This window comes from Fringilla coelebs (assembly GCF_963513975.1).
Source record: "Fringilla coelebs genome assembly, chromosome: 1".
Taxonomy (NCBI): Eukaryota; Metazoa; Chordata; class Aves; order Passeriformes; family Fringillidae; genus Fringilla; species Fringilla coelebs.
Window position 1 is genome coordinate 128,532,713 of NC_140028.1, and position 16,435 is coordinate 128,549,147.

The 16,435-nt window shown below is 39.8% G+C and overlaps 1 protein-coding gene across 1 annotated transcript in view; it reads right to left on the reverse strand.

Moving 5' to 3' along the window:
* DYNC1I1 (dynein cytoplasmic 1 intermediate chain 1) overlaps positions 1-16,435 on the reverse strand; it is a 185,174-nt gene that overhangs the window by 138,452 nt on the left and 30,287 nt on the right. The window contains exons 5-6 of the mRNA XM_084215717.1: positions 7,138-7,197; positions 3,046-3,161 (exon numbers count right to left, since the gene is read on the reverse strand). Of these exons, the coding sequence (XP_084071843.1) occupies positions 3,046-3,161; positions 7,138-7,197 (176 nt within the window). The remainder of the gene's footprint in view (positions 1-3,045; positions 3,162-7,137; positions 7,198-16,435) is intronic.

Consider the following 16,435-nt stretch of genomic DNA (forward strand, 5'->3'; position numbering starts at 1 on the left):
GCAAGAAAGAAAAGAAAAGGCTGAAGCTGACTGTGACCTAAATAAAGCAAAAGAAATAGGTACTTGTGATCAAAGGATTGAATGATGCATATACACAGCTCCCTAAATAATAGAGTTGGTAGGAGAAATGACATGTCATTATTCCTCTGAAATAAGGCAAATTACCTGCCCTGAAAAGAGGAGTTAATCTGTTTTTTATACAATGAAGAATAATGCTACACTATTTCTGCTAAAATTAGCAGCTGACAAGCTGAGACTTCAGTGCTCATAATAGCATCTGGCTCTCTGGCACCACTTGGACTTACCAGAGTGAACCCTTCCTTTTCCAGTTTTATTAGGTTTGGTGGGCAATAGCCATTACCACAAAGAACATCCACCAAGCTCCAGAACAGCAGTAGGTTTAAAGTACCTCAGAGTTTCCTTTTTGCTCTCTAGAGAAGCAAATGTAGAAAACCTGATGAGGATATTTCAAAAAAACTCAAGAACTTTGAATGGGGTCAAAGTCCTCTTTTCACTCATCTTTTCAATCAGCTGAACACTTCATTAGTTGTCTTCCAAACAAGAAGAAAGCATGGGACAATCTCATCCTAAAATTCTGCATTTTGACATTTCCAGTATTTAAGGCAGTCCGTGAAAAGTGATTTCCGAACACTGAAGTCAGATTCATCCAGGTAAGTAAGTTTCTTGTTTTCTATTCTCAAACTCTAAGGCTTCAGATGCTAAATAAATGAGCCCATAACCATAGTAATAGCTGAACAATTTATCTTGAAAAGATAATGGCTATATTTTATCACATGAATGCATAGAAACAGTGTAGAGACTTCTCTAAGCTGCTCTCCTGAGGAATCTCTCTCTTCTGTTCATCTTTAGACTGACAGTATGAAGGGCTTGGCATTCATAAAGAGGCTTGGGAGATTGCATTTCCAGAATGCATTTCCATCAGACCTGGGAGACCAAAATCACAGTGCTTATTTACCCCCTAGAGAATTTCCAGTTAAATAGCCTCTCAACAGAATAACCAAACTTTCCTGAATCTCCTTTACTGATACACAGCCATAATCATATCCAAGTTGTATGCAGAGAATTCCCCAGCAGCAGATTGGAAAGGAAATGTAAGTTACACTTTCTCTCCCTCACACATCTGAAGGAGGAGATTGGGTGATATTTCCTCTGTGCTTTAATATGTAAAACACCACTACTGTTGATGGTTTTTCCTTGGCTGTGAAGACAGAGAATAGAAAATATAAAAAATCCAGTCACCAGACCCACATACTTGACCTCTTCCATCACAGTTTTGGCCCAGGCAGTTTAAAGTGCATGATGTTTTGTGTTTGCACTTATCTTATTTCAAACAAATGAGGAACAAGTGCCTTTCCTCTGTGCTGGGAGGACCAATTCAAACCACACTGCCTCTCTGCTCATAGTCCTGACTGCCAGGCTCCATGGCATCACACTGTTGTTTGGGTTTTTTTTTTTCCTTGAAGGGTTGGAGATAGTCCTCTTGCCTAGCAAGAAAAGGATTTTGTAATAGTTGAAGAGCTTCTTGGGAACAAAGCAAGATCTTACTGAAAGAAGACGCTTCCTTAAGTGAGCCTGTACTTTTCAGAAAGGCAGATCAGCTCATGAGTGGTGGAGTCACAGGTTTGAGGGAGGCAAACACAAAGCCATGTCTTAAATTCCCCATATCCATAGGTTCTTGCATTGGATAAAGCCCATGTGTCAGAGGGGAAGGACACCCTCTCCATCTGATCTAACAATGAACTCATGATAACGCTCCAGGGTTGAGCACTGACTGGTCCTAAGCAAAGACAAAGACTCCGGGGCAAAACCCATTTTCTCAAGGCTTCAGCAGCCCACAGAGAAACAAGCAGAGATGAGCTGGGCTGATTCAGGGAGGCTGCTGAGACAGCTTCTCCCTATGAGCAGGCAAAGCCCTCTGGACACACTGCTCAAGGAGCATCATCCAAGCAAAAGAGCTGTCTGTGTTTGAAGGCACTATTTCAGACCACAGATAAACAAGGTAAACTTGTGCCCCAGAAAAGCAGAATCTGAGCATCCAGCACAGCAGGTTCTATTTCTGCTTCCTAAGGCAGACCTGGTCACCCAGTTACAAAAAAAACCCAACAACAACTGGCTACATTTATCACTCTATTTTCCCTGACACAATTACCACCACCACCAGCACCTTCTGAACCTACTTGAGTATTTTTCTTCTCTGAATGAGGCCTGGTAAAGTTCTACACTTCCTTCTGCAGAAAATTACTCAATTGTTGAACTCTTCTTGATCCTTCATTAGAAATAGCAAAAGGCTGTTATGAGTTTTTCCTCTTCTATCTGCTTTGTTCTAGCGCACAGAAAACATCGGGCTAATGTACTGGTTTGCAATCAGTTTAAATGGTTCCACTGACCTGCAATCAGCATTCTGCAGTGCAACAATGGCAGATCAGCAAACCTCTGCCACTCTGTGTATTTACTTATCAACAAGAGAGCCAAACAGCCAACAAACAGCAACCATGAATACAGATGCCAGCATGATGTCAGCAGAGAGACAGAAAGAAAGAAAGACTGTCCACATCAAAGTATGCAAACCTTCTTTTTCAGTACATGGACCTAAGGTGCAACTTCTCCCTAAGCCTCAGCTATAGCTGGGGGACACAATTACCCTGACCAAACAACTAGGGCAACTTTCCAACACTGCCTCTTTACAAAGCACAGAATTTATAACTTCCTTGAGAAAGCATAAAAAAAATGAATAAAGCATAATTTTAATTACATTCATAATGATTTATTTTTAAAAATGTTCCCATTAAACTGCTATCTAAGCACAACCCATTGTAAGTCAGAAGTAGTTTGGTTCCACCTGCATTTAAAGTGATTTTTATAATTATTCTCATCAGAACAGCCATTAACCACATAAACAATAGCTGGCTTGCAGAACACATGTGATAAGCAGCTATGTTATGACTTACTATATTTTTATTACATTCTTTAACTTGGACACAAATTTTCTATTAAAATGTTTTTTTCAAAAACCATAAATCTTACCTTCAGATTGGTGTGTGGCCAGAGGCGTCTGTGTCTCCTTGGAGTATGATACCACCTCCCGAGGTAAGAAATCGACCTGGGTAATCTTGGACACCCCTAGTTTGTGCAGTCTGCGTCTGAGGTGAAATATACAACATCAAAAGGTCAGTCTGGTAAATGTAAATCAGCAGCAGGAACAAATGTTTGCTGTTATGGACAGGATAACAATACTTCAGTGTTTGTAAAGGTGAAACACAACACAGTGTGCATGAGAAGTACCTCACTGCAGTGAAGAAAATTAACCTGGGAACCATTTGTAGTAATAAAGTCCAGCTGTTGAACCTCTAGATCATGCTGCTGAGAGGGACTATAGATGGGAGAGAGAAACAGCCTGCTTGTGTCCCTCCTAACATGCAACAAAATTCTCTTTCATACCATCATTACTATGATGCTCTGTCTGCTCAAGGAGCTCATCCTCAGCCTGGGATAGACAGCTGTGGAAGGGGTACAGTGGGTTTAAACCAGGATGAACTAGACTGCCAAATGTTCAGCTGGGAGCAGTCTTTGACTGGCAAGATGTGTAATTTCCATAAAGAAGGAGATTCTGCCTTTCACAGGAGCCATTAATGGTGGCCTTGAAGTAGGTTCATGATTAGTGGAGTCCTAATACAAGGGCTGCAGGAGAGCTACAGCACAACTGGTCAGGGCAACTATAGCCTTCTATTTTGTCTACTTCCCTTGCCTTAAATAAACCATATGAAATAAATCAGTGAAGCAAACCAACTGTAAGTGGGTAAGGGAAAAAGAAGAGAGGCTGCTGAGCATGGTCATGAACACTTGTAGCTGTGCACAGTTCACTCAGCAGCGGGGGAAAAAATCAATTTGTTTCCTGAATATTAGCTGGCTGTTTGCAGGAAGTGAAGAATATAAAATGGTTACTTGGAAGTGTTTTACTGTAAAAAAAGCCAACCTTTTAGCAGAGAAATAATGCAAACACAATAAACAAATGAAGCAAGGCCCGTTTCCTAAATCAACAAGTGTGAGCACGCTTGTGCATTTATGGAGAAATAAATTCCTGGGCACAATGTTTCTCAACTTGCCACATTACTGAAGAGAACAATTTGGAAAACCAGAAAATTCTTACACATTATCCATATGCTCTTCATTTTCCAGGTTGTCAGAAGAACAGAAGTCATAGGGGTTTTGACCGAATTAATTTACAGTGGTTTAGGTATTCAATTAAGATTCATGTATGAAAGGAAATGGGAGTCTAAAAAGGAAACTGTCATCATTGGATAACACCTACTGAACTTTTCAGCTGCATCAGCCATATTTTTTTTCAAATCTATTTTACTGCCTGGGTTGTTATTAAGCTGACTGCAATTAGATCAGCAGGTAATAGGTACAAATCATCTGTATTGTGTAACAAACCACTAGAGCAGAAACAGTTGTTGTAGCTGTGAGTCTTTCCTCTTTTCAAAGAAGAAAAATTAACAAGTCTCCCTCCTTATAACCATCTCTGACTTTGCCAATATGAACAAAATCTACAATTGTCTAAAAACTACAGAAAAACTTTTACCTCATTACTGGGGGCAGAAAAGTTTCTTCAGCTGGCAAAAATTTTAGTAGTTTTACATTTTGCAGTTGCTTTAACTTACAGTCTGTGTGAATTCAATCTTTAATAAATATCTCACCCTAGCAAACTCTCATGTGCTTTTCCCTCCCTCAGCACCAGATGTGCAATCTCTGTTGCCTTCCTGGTCAGTTTGATTTCCCTATGCAACCAGTCCCCTGCTGCCCCAGGCTACTCTTTCCATTTACTGAGGTTCTTTGCATTCAAAGAGTCTCTTGACAGTGGTCTTGGTTAAGTATAATCCCTAATTAATTATGTGTCTAATCTGGACCTAATTAGAACCTCACCTAATTCTAAAACAGTTTCACATGAGGTCACTCCATATCTCCTGGACTGCCTGAGGATGGAGAACATGACCCTAACAGAGAGCTGGATTTAACTGCTGGTTGGGTGAACTGAACTTCTGCCCACTGTGTCCCAGAAGTGAGATACTTCCCACGGCACTGTGCTGAGACAATGCATGGAATTCCTCATCTGAAACACTTCCAATTCAATAACTGCTGGTGCCTCTACAAATGCCTTGTGCCACCCATATCCTGTAATTACTGGTGAAGACTGGGAGGGCCTTCTTCAGCTGAAGGAATGTGATCTATTGATTGCTGTTTCCCTGCGTCAAGCCACCTCTAAATGTTCTCATGTTACTAAAAGCTGGCCTAGCCTTTGGTCCCAAGCACTCAGGGACAACTGGAGCTTCTTTTCAAAATCTGGACTTTACCAAATACGTGCAGTAATGTTCTAGTCTTTAGTTCTTTTTAGGGCAACACTAAATGGTCTATTGTTTCCCCATTCCAATTTTTCATCTGAGGTGCTCATAATTCTCATAAATTCAACAAATATTAATCTTAGAGAGCACTTAAAGATAAGCTTTGAAGGATTCCTTTCCAAACTGCTAATGGGATGTCAGCAGGAGGATAATGAATAAAACCCATGCACGAAAACTGATTCTTCTGTCCATAGGTATCATAAGAAAGATGTATCTGCTAGAAGTGTTTTGAGACACTCATCATTTAATTGCTGACTGCAGGATTTCTTTTGCATTGGTTTTGTTGGGAGTTTTTTTTGCTCTAGTCTCAGGACACTAGAAGAAAGTTTAACTCTGCCTTGGGTTTGAAGACAGTTTTCTTTCAAAAGGGCGAGGACTTCCTTTAAAATGTATACCTATGGAATTGCTCTTTGGCACGCTTCTTTTCTGTCTTTGCACTGGCTGCTAGTAATTGATTGAAGCCCCTACATACAGAGTTATCTTTTCATGAGTCAGATAAAGGAACTTGCTTTGCACAGCTGTTTGAGAAATCTTGCTCCTAGGAGCCCTCATCTTTTAATTCAAACTTCTGTAAAAAAAGCAGCTGGGATTTCTATAAAGTTTCTGTAGGTTAAAAAACGCTACCTTTTTGGTACAGCCCAGGTAAAGTTGTAGATGGGTGACCTACTTGAAGTCACACTCATGCGTGAACTACAAACATTCCTAGGAGTTCTAGACATGGAGAAATACTTCTGTTTAGAAAACTCTCTGGAGTTTCTTTCTTTCTGGATCTTTCCTGGTGAATAGACCTAACACACCTAACTGCAGGTGGGAGCACTGTCAATCAGCAGCTAAAGGGAAGCTGTTGTTTTTCTTACAGAATGGTGAATGAAGTAGCACATGAACAAGTAAAAGCACAAGAGAGTTGCCCAGAGACTCGAAACAGACAACCCTGTAAATTCATTGATAGAGCAAATTTTTCAGAGTAGTGATTTTACCTATGGCTCATGCTCTGAAGAGCTTGAGGTACTGCTACCCACCCTTTTAGAGGAACAGGTTATCCTAAATACCTCTGCAGGCAAGCACTTCTACATAATTTAAATTTACTATGTTTTTTTCACTTCTTGGGGAAAAGAAATTCCATCCCAAACTATAAAAAATTAATTTTAGGTCTATTAAAATTTTTAGAAAGCTTCATAGGCCTGAACTCAACTAGGATGGCGCTTACTCTTGGACTATGATCCAAGTGCACAATTCCTAAGTGTACAATTTTAAACACATATGCAGCTCCTAAGGGAAAAGGGGACATTGTTACTGCATGTGGAAACAGCATAACCATAGCCAGCAGAAAGGAAGGGGAAAAGTATCTTGCAAATGATTCAGAGAGAACAGTCTGAATCAACAGGTACAAAGAAGATCAATGTAACTATACATGCACACATATGGCACAATAATAACATTTCATCTGAAATGAAATAGTTATTTGTATTGTGTTTCAGGCAACAGAAATAGCAATTTATCTTTTCATAAGCTTGTTTAAATTTAAATAGCTGTGGTTTTTTCCCACAAATATGACTTTGCTGAAGCTTCTTATTTATTAAACTAAAAAAAGGAAACTTAAATTATGGTCTTTTTGAGTCAAAAAAGCAAATGAAAATCACATACAACCAGCTCAACAAGGAAGCATTTACAACATAATTCTTGCAAAGAAATGATAACAAAAAGAGCTGACATATACCCAAGTTCAGAGTCAGACTGGAGTTGCAGCACTGAGGGGTCTGTGTCCCATTGCAAGGTCCTAGGGTGGTAATCAGCCGTGCAGCACGAAGGGGAGGGAAGAAAAGAACACACAGAATTAACTGAAAGGATGAACCAAACCCCATCTCCCTAGTTACATGCTCTATGTAGTACATTCAACCTCCAGGTGCAAGCAACAGCCACTGTAGGTCAAACAAGGTTTATATGTCAAACTGAGACAGGGCAGGCAATTTAATAAAACCATTGATAAACAGAGGAAAGAAGCTGGATTTTCTGTCACATATTGATTAACTAAACCTGGGGTTGGGGTTTTTTTCCTTTTCCTGAAAAAATCTAACTCTTTAACTTAGGTTGATGGATTCACAATAAATTGTAGAATCTGCAGGCACAATTTATTTATGTTTTTATGATAAGGTAGCCTGAGCACTTGACATGAACTCTTCTGAAGAGTTTATCCCTTCACACACTCCTGAGACAGACAGTAATCCATCCTGTACAACACTGCTCTGGGCAGGAGCATCACGGAGTGCATATGACAGCAAATGGCACACCAGCTCTGACATACTCTGAGGGCATCTGGGACAAACAAACAAATTCTTCTTCTTTTCCTCCCGATAAAATTCCTGGGGAAGAGGCTAATAATACACCTGAGAAAATCAGATCTGTGACAATCCCTCAGATGGGGCTATCACCAAATGCACAAACGTTCCAGAGGTGTGGTCTGAGGTGAAAATGTTGCTCCTTGCACTGCAGTGCATTTTCCCATGCAACCAGCTCTAAATCACCTTGCACACACTCACAGAGCCTTTAAAGAGTCTTGTAAAATACTCAGAATCCTTCAGTTTAGAAATGCAAAAACTGACATATCAAGGCCAACATTTTCAAAATGCTTGCTCCTTTCCTGTCTCTTAATTTTACTTTATTTTTTCCACACTCAGGAAGCCATATCTTATATGCAAGAAAGCTGCTGGAATCTGTGACAGGAACACACAAGTGGCTCCTCAGCACCTTTTCCTGTAGTATGAATACTAGATTGTGCACTGCTCTCACTAGCAGAAGCTAGACCAAAGCAAAGTGCTCCTTCCCTAAGCAAGCAAGTCTTCATGAAGACATGCTGGAAAATGATAGTTGTCAAAATTTCCCCCCCTGCTCCAAACTTTCTTCTGAATACAAATTTTGAGGATGTAGAGATGATAGTATTACCAGGTTCAGCCAAAACTAGCCATAAAATCAGCTGTGGTCAATATCCACAAGTCTTTCTGCAACAATAGCAACCTCTGCCAATGAAGTGCTCATATAAACTAACAAGTTACTGAATTAGTTCAGAAATAGATCTGAACTAATAGATTTAAAGCTAAATAATTATTCTATCTCCTGTCCTTAGCAAACTCACCCTTTCTATTACCAATGTTAACTCACTCTGGACAGACAGACAGACAGGGGCATATGCTTCACTCTTGTAGTTTCAGAATGAAAAAGAGTCAATCTCAACACCCTGGACATACAAAAATAGTGAAAAATTGTAATGCAAAGCTACCTTCTCATGCAACATAAGGGCACTCATTTCCCTCAACTTATGATCCACAGTAATGTTTATCAGAATAAGACACTTCATACTGATAAAGAAAGGCTTCTCCAAAACTAAACTGTATTCCAAAAGGTCAGAGATAAAATAATACAGCAAGAAATAACAGATTTTCCCCTTGTAACTTGACTGCAGTCTAAGTACAGTGGAAAATGGACATAAGATCTGAATGCCTGATGCAAGGCAAAGGCATCAATGACTAATGCATTACAGATACTCCATTAAAAATTCCATCTGTGTGAAGATTGATCTTGTCATGTCACCAAGGTCAGTTGCATATATTAGGACTTGCTGTGTAAGTGCCAGTTTCTAGTTTTAGTGCTGCCTAGGGGCTACTCATACATTCATGTCCAGGTTTTCCAAACTCTTGAAAGAAAATACACATAACTCATTTCAATTTCCTCCCCCCAACATTCACTTTGAAACCTACAGGATTTGTAGGGGGATAAAGGCTATTTCATCAGAAAGAACACTATTATCATTTGATTAAAGCAAGAGCTTGCAACAGGTCTCTAGAAGTACAGTTCCACCTCCAAGAATCCAGGCCAGGTCACAAGAGAGGGTATCTTTACCTGGTGTCTTGATAAAAATGCCAAAAAAAAAAAAAAAAATTAGAGATCTCTCACACTCAAGACAGCACTCAAATCCCAAAACTATGGGAGCAACACTAATGGTTCAGGCCATCACAGGCTGACATGTATAGAGGCATTCCTCCCTTAAGTATTTATTACCTGGATTCTCACAAACAGCCTTCACCACTCTGGACACTGATACCTACTTTTAATAGCAATTCTCCTTGACTCCTAATTATATCTGTTTTCAACACTTTTAATGCATCTGCAAAGCATTTCCCAGATTTGTGCTCCCCTGTGCATCACTGTGTTACCACCTGCACAGGTGTGAGGAAGAGATGAGGAAGCAATCTGCTGAGATGTCCTCCCCAGCTTGGCTGAGCAATGCTATCACAGACAATGAGGCTGCAGGTAACAAACCTTCAGGTTTCAAGTCTCCTGCCCTGGGAGACAGAACACAAGTGACTACACTCAGGTAGTAAAGGCTGCAGAGCACAGGGAGTGACTCTGTTTCAAGGAACACTATTGATTTGTTCTTTGTCTCTTCCTGGCACCTGAAGAATGTCATCAGATCAAAATGAAAGTGAGTGAACAGTAAAGATGTAATCTGGACCTGCAATTTAGCCAGTTTCCATGGCAATAACATCAAAAAAGAAAGAAACAGATTCTTTGAGGTTTAGCAACCCTAAAATGATGTTGAATAGCCTGTGCTGTCATCCTGACTAGAAAATTAGAGCTGATCTGTTTGTGATGAACAGCCATTGCGTACGACATTCCTTGGTCGTATGGATGAGCGCCGTAGTTAGGCTTGTTCTCCTGTGGACACTCCTCAGTGGGGATTCTGAAATGCCACTGCATCTCAGCAGAAAAGCACCTGCCAATATGTTTCCAGCTAGTGCACGAGTTCCTCCTCCAGACCCTTCTTCGTGAGGAAAAGGATTAGGTGCTGTTGCTCTTCATTTTTCTTTCTTCTTCATAAAAGCAAACTGCAATGGCTTGACTTCAATTCACCCAGAGACAGAGGCAGAGAAGGAAATGTCACAGACCCTGAGGACAAGTGCATGGCCTAGGAGTCAGCAGTCAGGCTGAGGTGCTCCCAGTCTGGACTTTTCAGAGAGCACAAATTGCTCAAGGTTCCCCTAAATGGATTCAAAGGATTTTGGCACAGGTCTATGTAGAAAAGATGACAAACATTTTAGTTGAATATTTATATGGGGAAAAGAGAGGAGCATAGACCGAGCAGGTAAAAGTAGTTCTCCCTAGCAATCTGCAGTCCTGCAGACTCCTTCCATGGGTGAAGGGAGTGACACAGGCATGGCAAGGATCCCTGGAAACTCACTGAACAGCACAGTCAGGGCTAAGCCAGATCAGTCCGTTTCCCACACCCAGACAGCGCTGACACTATTTTAATCAGAACTACCAACACTGTTTCAGAGCTGGGCGCTGTATCAGTCTCCCACATAGTGGCAAACAAAAGCTCTGTGTCATGGTCCATCCCCCTTGGATATGTTCAGTGCACAGCAGCTGACCCTGGCTCGCTGAAGGATAAAAAGCTGTATTGCTAAATTACAGATTGTTCTAAAGCAGCACAAAGGGAGTGAGGGCTGTTAGATGTTGCACTAAGAAGACAAGGTACAAGTGTTATTAGCTCTCTTTCAATTGATCTGCTTTCAGTCTCTTCCTTTAGAGAGGCATCTCAATAACCTATTTTTTCTCAAATTTAGGACAATACTAATGCTGATGCTATTTTAGCTCTAACTACTGAAAAAGTAACAGATAATTTTGACACATCATCTTTTAATAACCTGAAGAAAGAAACTGACAAGAGGAAGAGGCCCAGATGTCATATATTTACTAAAAGATCAGATGGTAAAACAACACTTATTTCTTCTGAATTCAAGTCCAAAGCATTAGGAAGATATTCAGAGCACAGTTCTAAAAGGACAGAAAACTGTTACAAAATTTAAGGTGGGAGGAATTTGAACAGAAGCATTCCCTTTTCTGTAGCATTATTATTATTACCATGGAAAAACAGGCACTGCCATATGTTACAATGCTCTGTGCAACCTTACCTCCAGAAGATTTTATTCTGATTGTGTAATGTCAATTATGTAGATTAAAAATGTGGAAAAGACTAAAATAAACTACAGATAAAATGAAACAAAACACTTGAAACCTTTTGGAAGATTCCCAACATCAGAATGCATTAAAGAAGCAGAGATTGTGACATCCGAAACTGTCTGGAATCCATGAGAACTCTTCAGCTGATTTAAGTAGCTTTCTGTCTGGCCTTAGCAGCAGTGTATGGAACACGTACATCATCAGTTCCAATACATATCCTTAGTAACCTGCCATCAAAAAATGATATTTAGTATCTGTAATCATCATCATATCGCAACAGAACTTGGCTCGGGATACGTGCCCCAATCCAACACTTTTCATGTGCAACATACTGACAGCTTAGTTGTGACTCTGCTTCCCTGCAGCCAAAATCAAATCCTGCCTCATCTGTTGCTGATGCTGCAGAACATGTGTTCTGCATGATTTCTTTCCTCCCCCAACTCCCCTTTCCCAGGTCAAGAGCAGCCAGGCTGAAAATCCATACTTTTGAAAAAAAGGCTCCTCACAGGAAAACCAGCAAAGTCTGCTTTCCCAGGAGCTTCTTGCAGGGCAGAATCCTCTTTGCAGCATTGCAAATCACACCTTCAAGCAGAATGGAGGAAAGCAAACACCACATTCTGGCATCTCCTGTCACCAACAGCTGTTGTGCTCTCCAGACCAGGAGAAAACTGCACTGACAGTGTACCCGAGGTATCTCCTGAACTGAGATACCCATATGTGTCCCTAATGAAACACCATTAAATCTGACAGGCCCCAAACCCAACATCTCCCCTTGCAGCAACAGCAGTTTCCCAGAATGACCCTTCATGTGGGAAATAGCAATGCCCTTCCAACCCTAAAATTCAGTGGCAGACTGTGCCATGACTCCACAGATTAGGCTGTGTCACAGTTTTTCAGCAACCAAAGGCCAATCCACTAAGCAGAGCATAGACTGTTACTAAACTGAAGCAAAGAGACCAGAAATGAAGGTGGGACTCGCCCAGAGCACATGGACTCACCTATCCTGTAGGAAGTCTCAAGGCACCTTTGCTTCCAGAGTAGTATTTCTAAAAGGATGTGAATGTGACTAGCCTCATCCTCCCTGCCTGTGGTAGGAGGGGATCTTGATGCTGCAGGAGGTGTTTATACAATCCTCAGGCACCTAAATGAAGGGTTCCCCACCAGTGAAACATTGCCAGGGACTCTTTCCATACAAACAGAAAGGCAGGAGATTGCTCCGTGCAGCAGTTCCAAACACCCAACTTAGATTCCAACTGTGAATAGGTATTAGAGCTGGTTTGTATCTTTACTGTCTCTCTCACTTTGATCTGCTGAGAAATAGATAAGGAAGCAATCATCTGCTGCTTGGCAGCCTGCAGGCTTCAGTCTGCTTCATGCTTTCTTTTCTTCTAACTTCAAATGCAACTAGCAAAAGAAGTGAATTAGGAAAAATGAGCTAAGCAACAAGCCCAAAACTGCAGAGAACACAATTCTGGCTTCTGACTTTGATGTAAGGAGGAGCCTTATGTTTAAAATGACAATTTTAACCCTGGATTACAATTTCCAAAAGATTCAGAATTGCTTCCATTAGGAATTCTGGACCTTTGTACTGATGGCACATAGGAGAAAACGTCACACCCAAGTCATACAACCTTAAAAAATACTGGTCACAACATCTGGGAGATAAGAGACCTCTTTTAAAATCATCAACAGAATAAAATGCTAAGATGTGTATGAATGCATTTCTTCAATATGATACCAAATATTGTCAGCAAATTGCAATCCAGTAGTATTTGTAGTTTCAGTGTGTAATCTACCATGTATTTAGACCACTTTTTTTTTTTCAATGACTGAATATTGCTAGAATGAATTTAAGGCAGCACAATTATTTAGCTACTTTAAAGAGTTCTACCTAGTTTCTTGTGTCACTTTCTCCAAAGCTACTAACTTGCTGCTGATTAAATAGAAAATCTGAACTAAGAAACTGTTGATGAAAAATTATTGCAGATGTTAAAATATATGTGTGTGCAGATAAGCTATTTGATTTTATTCATTTCACTCTATATTTTTATAATTTTAATTCTCTCCACTGGGATTTTCACTTTCTGATATTTTTGTACATTTGAAGTGTGCCTCCAAAACAAACTATATGAAAAACCAGGAGATTCAAAGCTGCTAGTCAGAGATGGAAAAGTACCACTTGCCTCAATGGATGGTTTGCATCTAAGCCACTATTCTGCTGCCATCTGTGCTCTGTTTTGCAGATCTGTTCCACTTTGAAAGGATTGGCAAAAAGAAAATACCTTCCTTGTGCTGCTTGTTTTCTGGAGCACACTATGGGCAAGATGGCTATCAGCAGTTGGGGAGGATTTGTGCTTCCCAACGCGACGCTCCCTTGTGCTCGCAGAGCAGGAGTCTGCTCTGACTTCACTGTGCCTTCCTGTGTTCAGAGCTGGGCTGCTTCTGCTAATCATAAAATAAAATGCCTTAATGCATTCAGAGAACAAGGAGCTTGGCACCACTGCTGGAGCACAGCCAGAAGGTTTTGCTTGGGTTTGCATTTACACTTCCAAGCAGGCTGACACCTCTGACTTCCAGTCTTCACCAATCAAAAGAGCAACTCTGACCTCCCTGAGAGCACAGCACTATCTTTTAGCTGCCTGGCAACCATAAGAGCCCCTTTCAGAATGGCACGAGTTTAAAACACTTTTTTTTTAAGGTATATTTATGAAAAAAACACTGACATAATATTTAAAACACATGTGTATTTCAAAATTCTTCTTGAATCAAGGCTATGCTGCACAATGGATTTAATAGTTTTCAAAAACCATTTGACTTAATAATCAGGATGAACTACTATGGCAAGCCTACAATGATAAGGACATATCACAGGACCAACTGATTCCCCTTTCACAGAATTCCACTAATTAAATCAGAAATTTAATTCATCCAATCTGCTGAATTTATCTGCTATGTTTGAAGTCTGTCCTTTGGTTCAGGTCTGCATTACAGATCTCCTGGAAATATCATACTCACAATATATATTCTATAGCTAAAGAAATCCTAGCCTGCAAATTCATGCTGGTTTACCAGGAGGGTCACTGTGGGCAGCAGGCTGGATCTCTGAGGACAGAAGGTCAAATAGTTAGAACTGACACGGATTTACTCTGAGTGCCAGATACCAAAATGGTCATTGTGAAAGTGCAGTAATAAAAAACAGGTTTGGGGACAAGGCACAAGTTGTTTTATTCCCTCAGCAAACCTTAAAAATTCTTTTTTCAAACACTATTTTTGTCTTGGTTTTTATACCAAGAGTAAATCTTAGTAGCAAAACAGAACTCAAATGATCACAAATGTAAAGAAAGAATTTGGCAGGAGAAGTTTTATGTGCTATCAGCTCATGCAAATGCTTGGAAGGAACTTCAGTACTCACATTAGGAGTCTTTGATCCAGACTCCATGGATATGCATATAAGGAAAGCTTTCTAGTAAACTTCAAGGGACTTTGAGTACAATTGCACAAAAGACAAAATCACATTTAATAGCCAAATCTAGGAAAGGCAATCCATAACTTTTCAGAGGACTCAAAGAGGTAACACAAAGGTTGGAACCTACAACTTTTAGTCTGGTATTATTCAGCTGAAGAAGAAGGTGAAAGATTTCAGCAGATTTTCCATTTTGTTTTGGTACTAAAATCCAGTAACTACTAGCTGGAAGAAGAGCTAGTGCTTCCCTTCCTTTATACAATTTATTTTGTGGAAGAAAAAGCAAAATTGTTGCAAAAGAGATGAGATTTTTGCTACAATTAGGGTCGAAACAAGAGCTCACTGTATGAGAGTAATCAAAAATTTTTCACAGAAGCAGTCAAAAAGTCAAAAGTTCTCATGACCCAATGATCTGAGTTTTAATAGACCAGCTCAGAAATTATTTTCTGAGTTTGAACTATTAAAGTAAATAAGTACATCTAAAATTTATGATTAAAAATCAATTTTAAATGGAAAGCCATTTATTTTCATAGGTTATGCTCATGGAAAATTTTATATGGCAAACTTAGACTGCTTCAAAACTCCTTGGGGAAAAAAATAAAATAAAAAAAAATAGCAATATCTCACCAGTGGCAGCAATTCCCATTTTAAATATTTGAAGGAAAATCCTAAAAACTGCATGACTGAAATAGTTACTCATTTAATCTTTTTATTTTACCAGATAAAACATGAAATGGTGAATGGAAATGTCCTAAGTTCTTTTTAATAGGCTAGAGAAGGCCAAAACATAAATATGCACAAACTATACCAGTTTAACTATGTTAAACAGTTTAAAATGGGGGGGTGATCTTACACAATTTAATTAAATTAAGATGAAATTCAGTGCAAGAGAACTGTTTAAGCTGAGCTGGCCTTAGCAAGTAAGTTGTTTTGTTTTAAGAGGATTAGTGTTTTAGTCCCTAAAATCATCTGACTGTCTGACTAAATATATGATGATATGCCTGTAAATAACTAAAGAGAACTAACTACAGCTGGGCTGATAACCTAAATGGTTAAGTGGGGCTTTATACATTAATATTATTTTCTTCTGGATGCAGCTGGGGCTCAGGTTTCCAAGGCATTTTACGAAGCACCCTGGGAATGGCAATCTTTCCTTCTCCTTTGATTTATAGCATGGAGATGCTTGCTAATGAGAAAAATAATCAAAGATCTGGAGGACTGAACTCTATCAATCCTTTAGGAAGGAAAGCATGAAAATCCTTAATGATGCCAGAGGCTCAGACGCTAAAAGGATTGCAGATGATTCTAATTAATATGGACCATTCAGACTTTGTAACTGGCACACACCAAAAAACACTCCCTACTTTCTAGGTCAGATATACAGACACTTGAAAGCAACTGCCAAATATCAGTCCCTAAGGTGTCTGCTTCTGTTTATGGCCTAAAAAAAAAACCAACAAAAAAATAACCAAACTGGCAGGGAGAGGCTTTAGATATCTAGGGCTAAATATTCATTGAATGTAAAGGAGAAGGACTG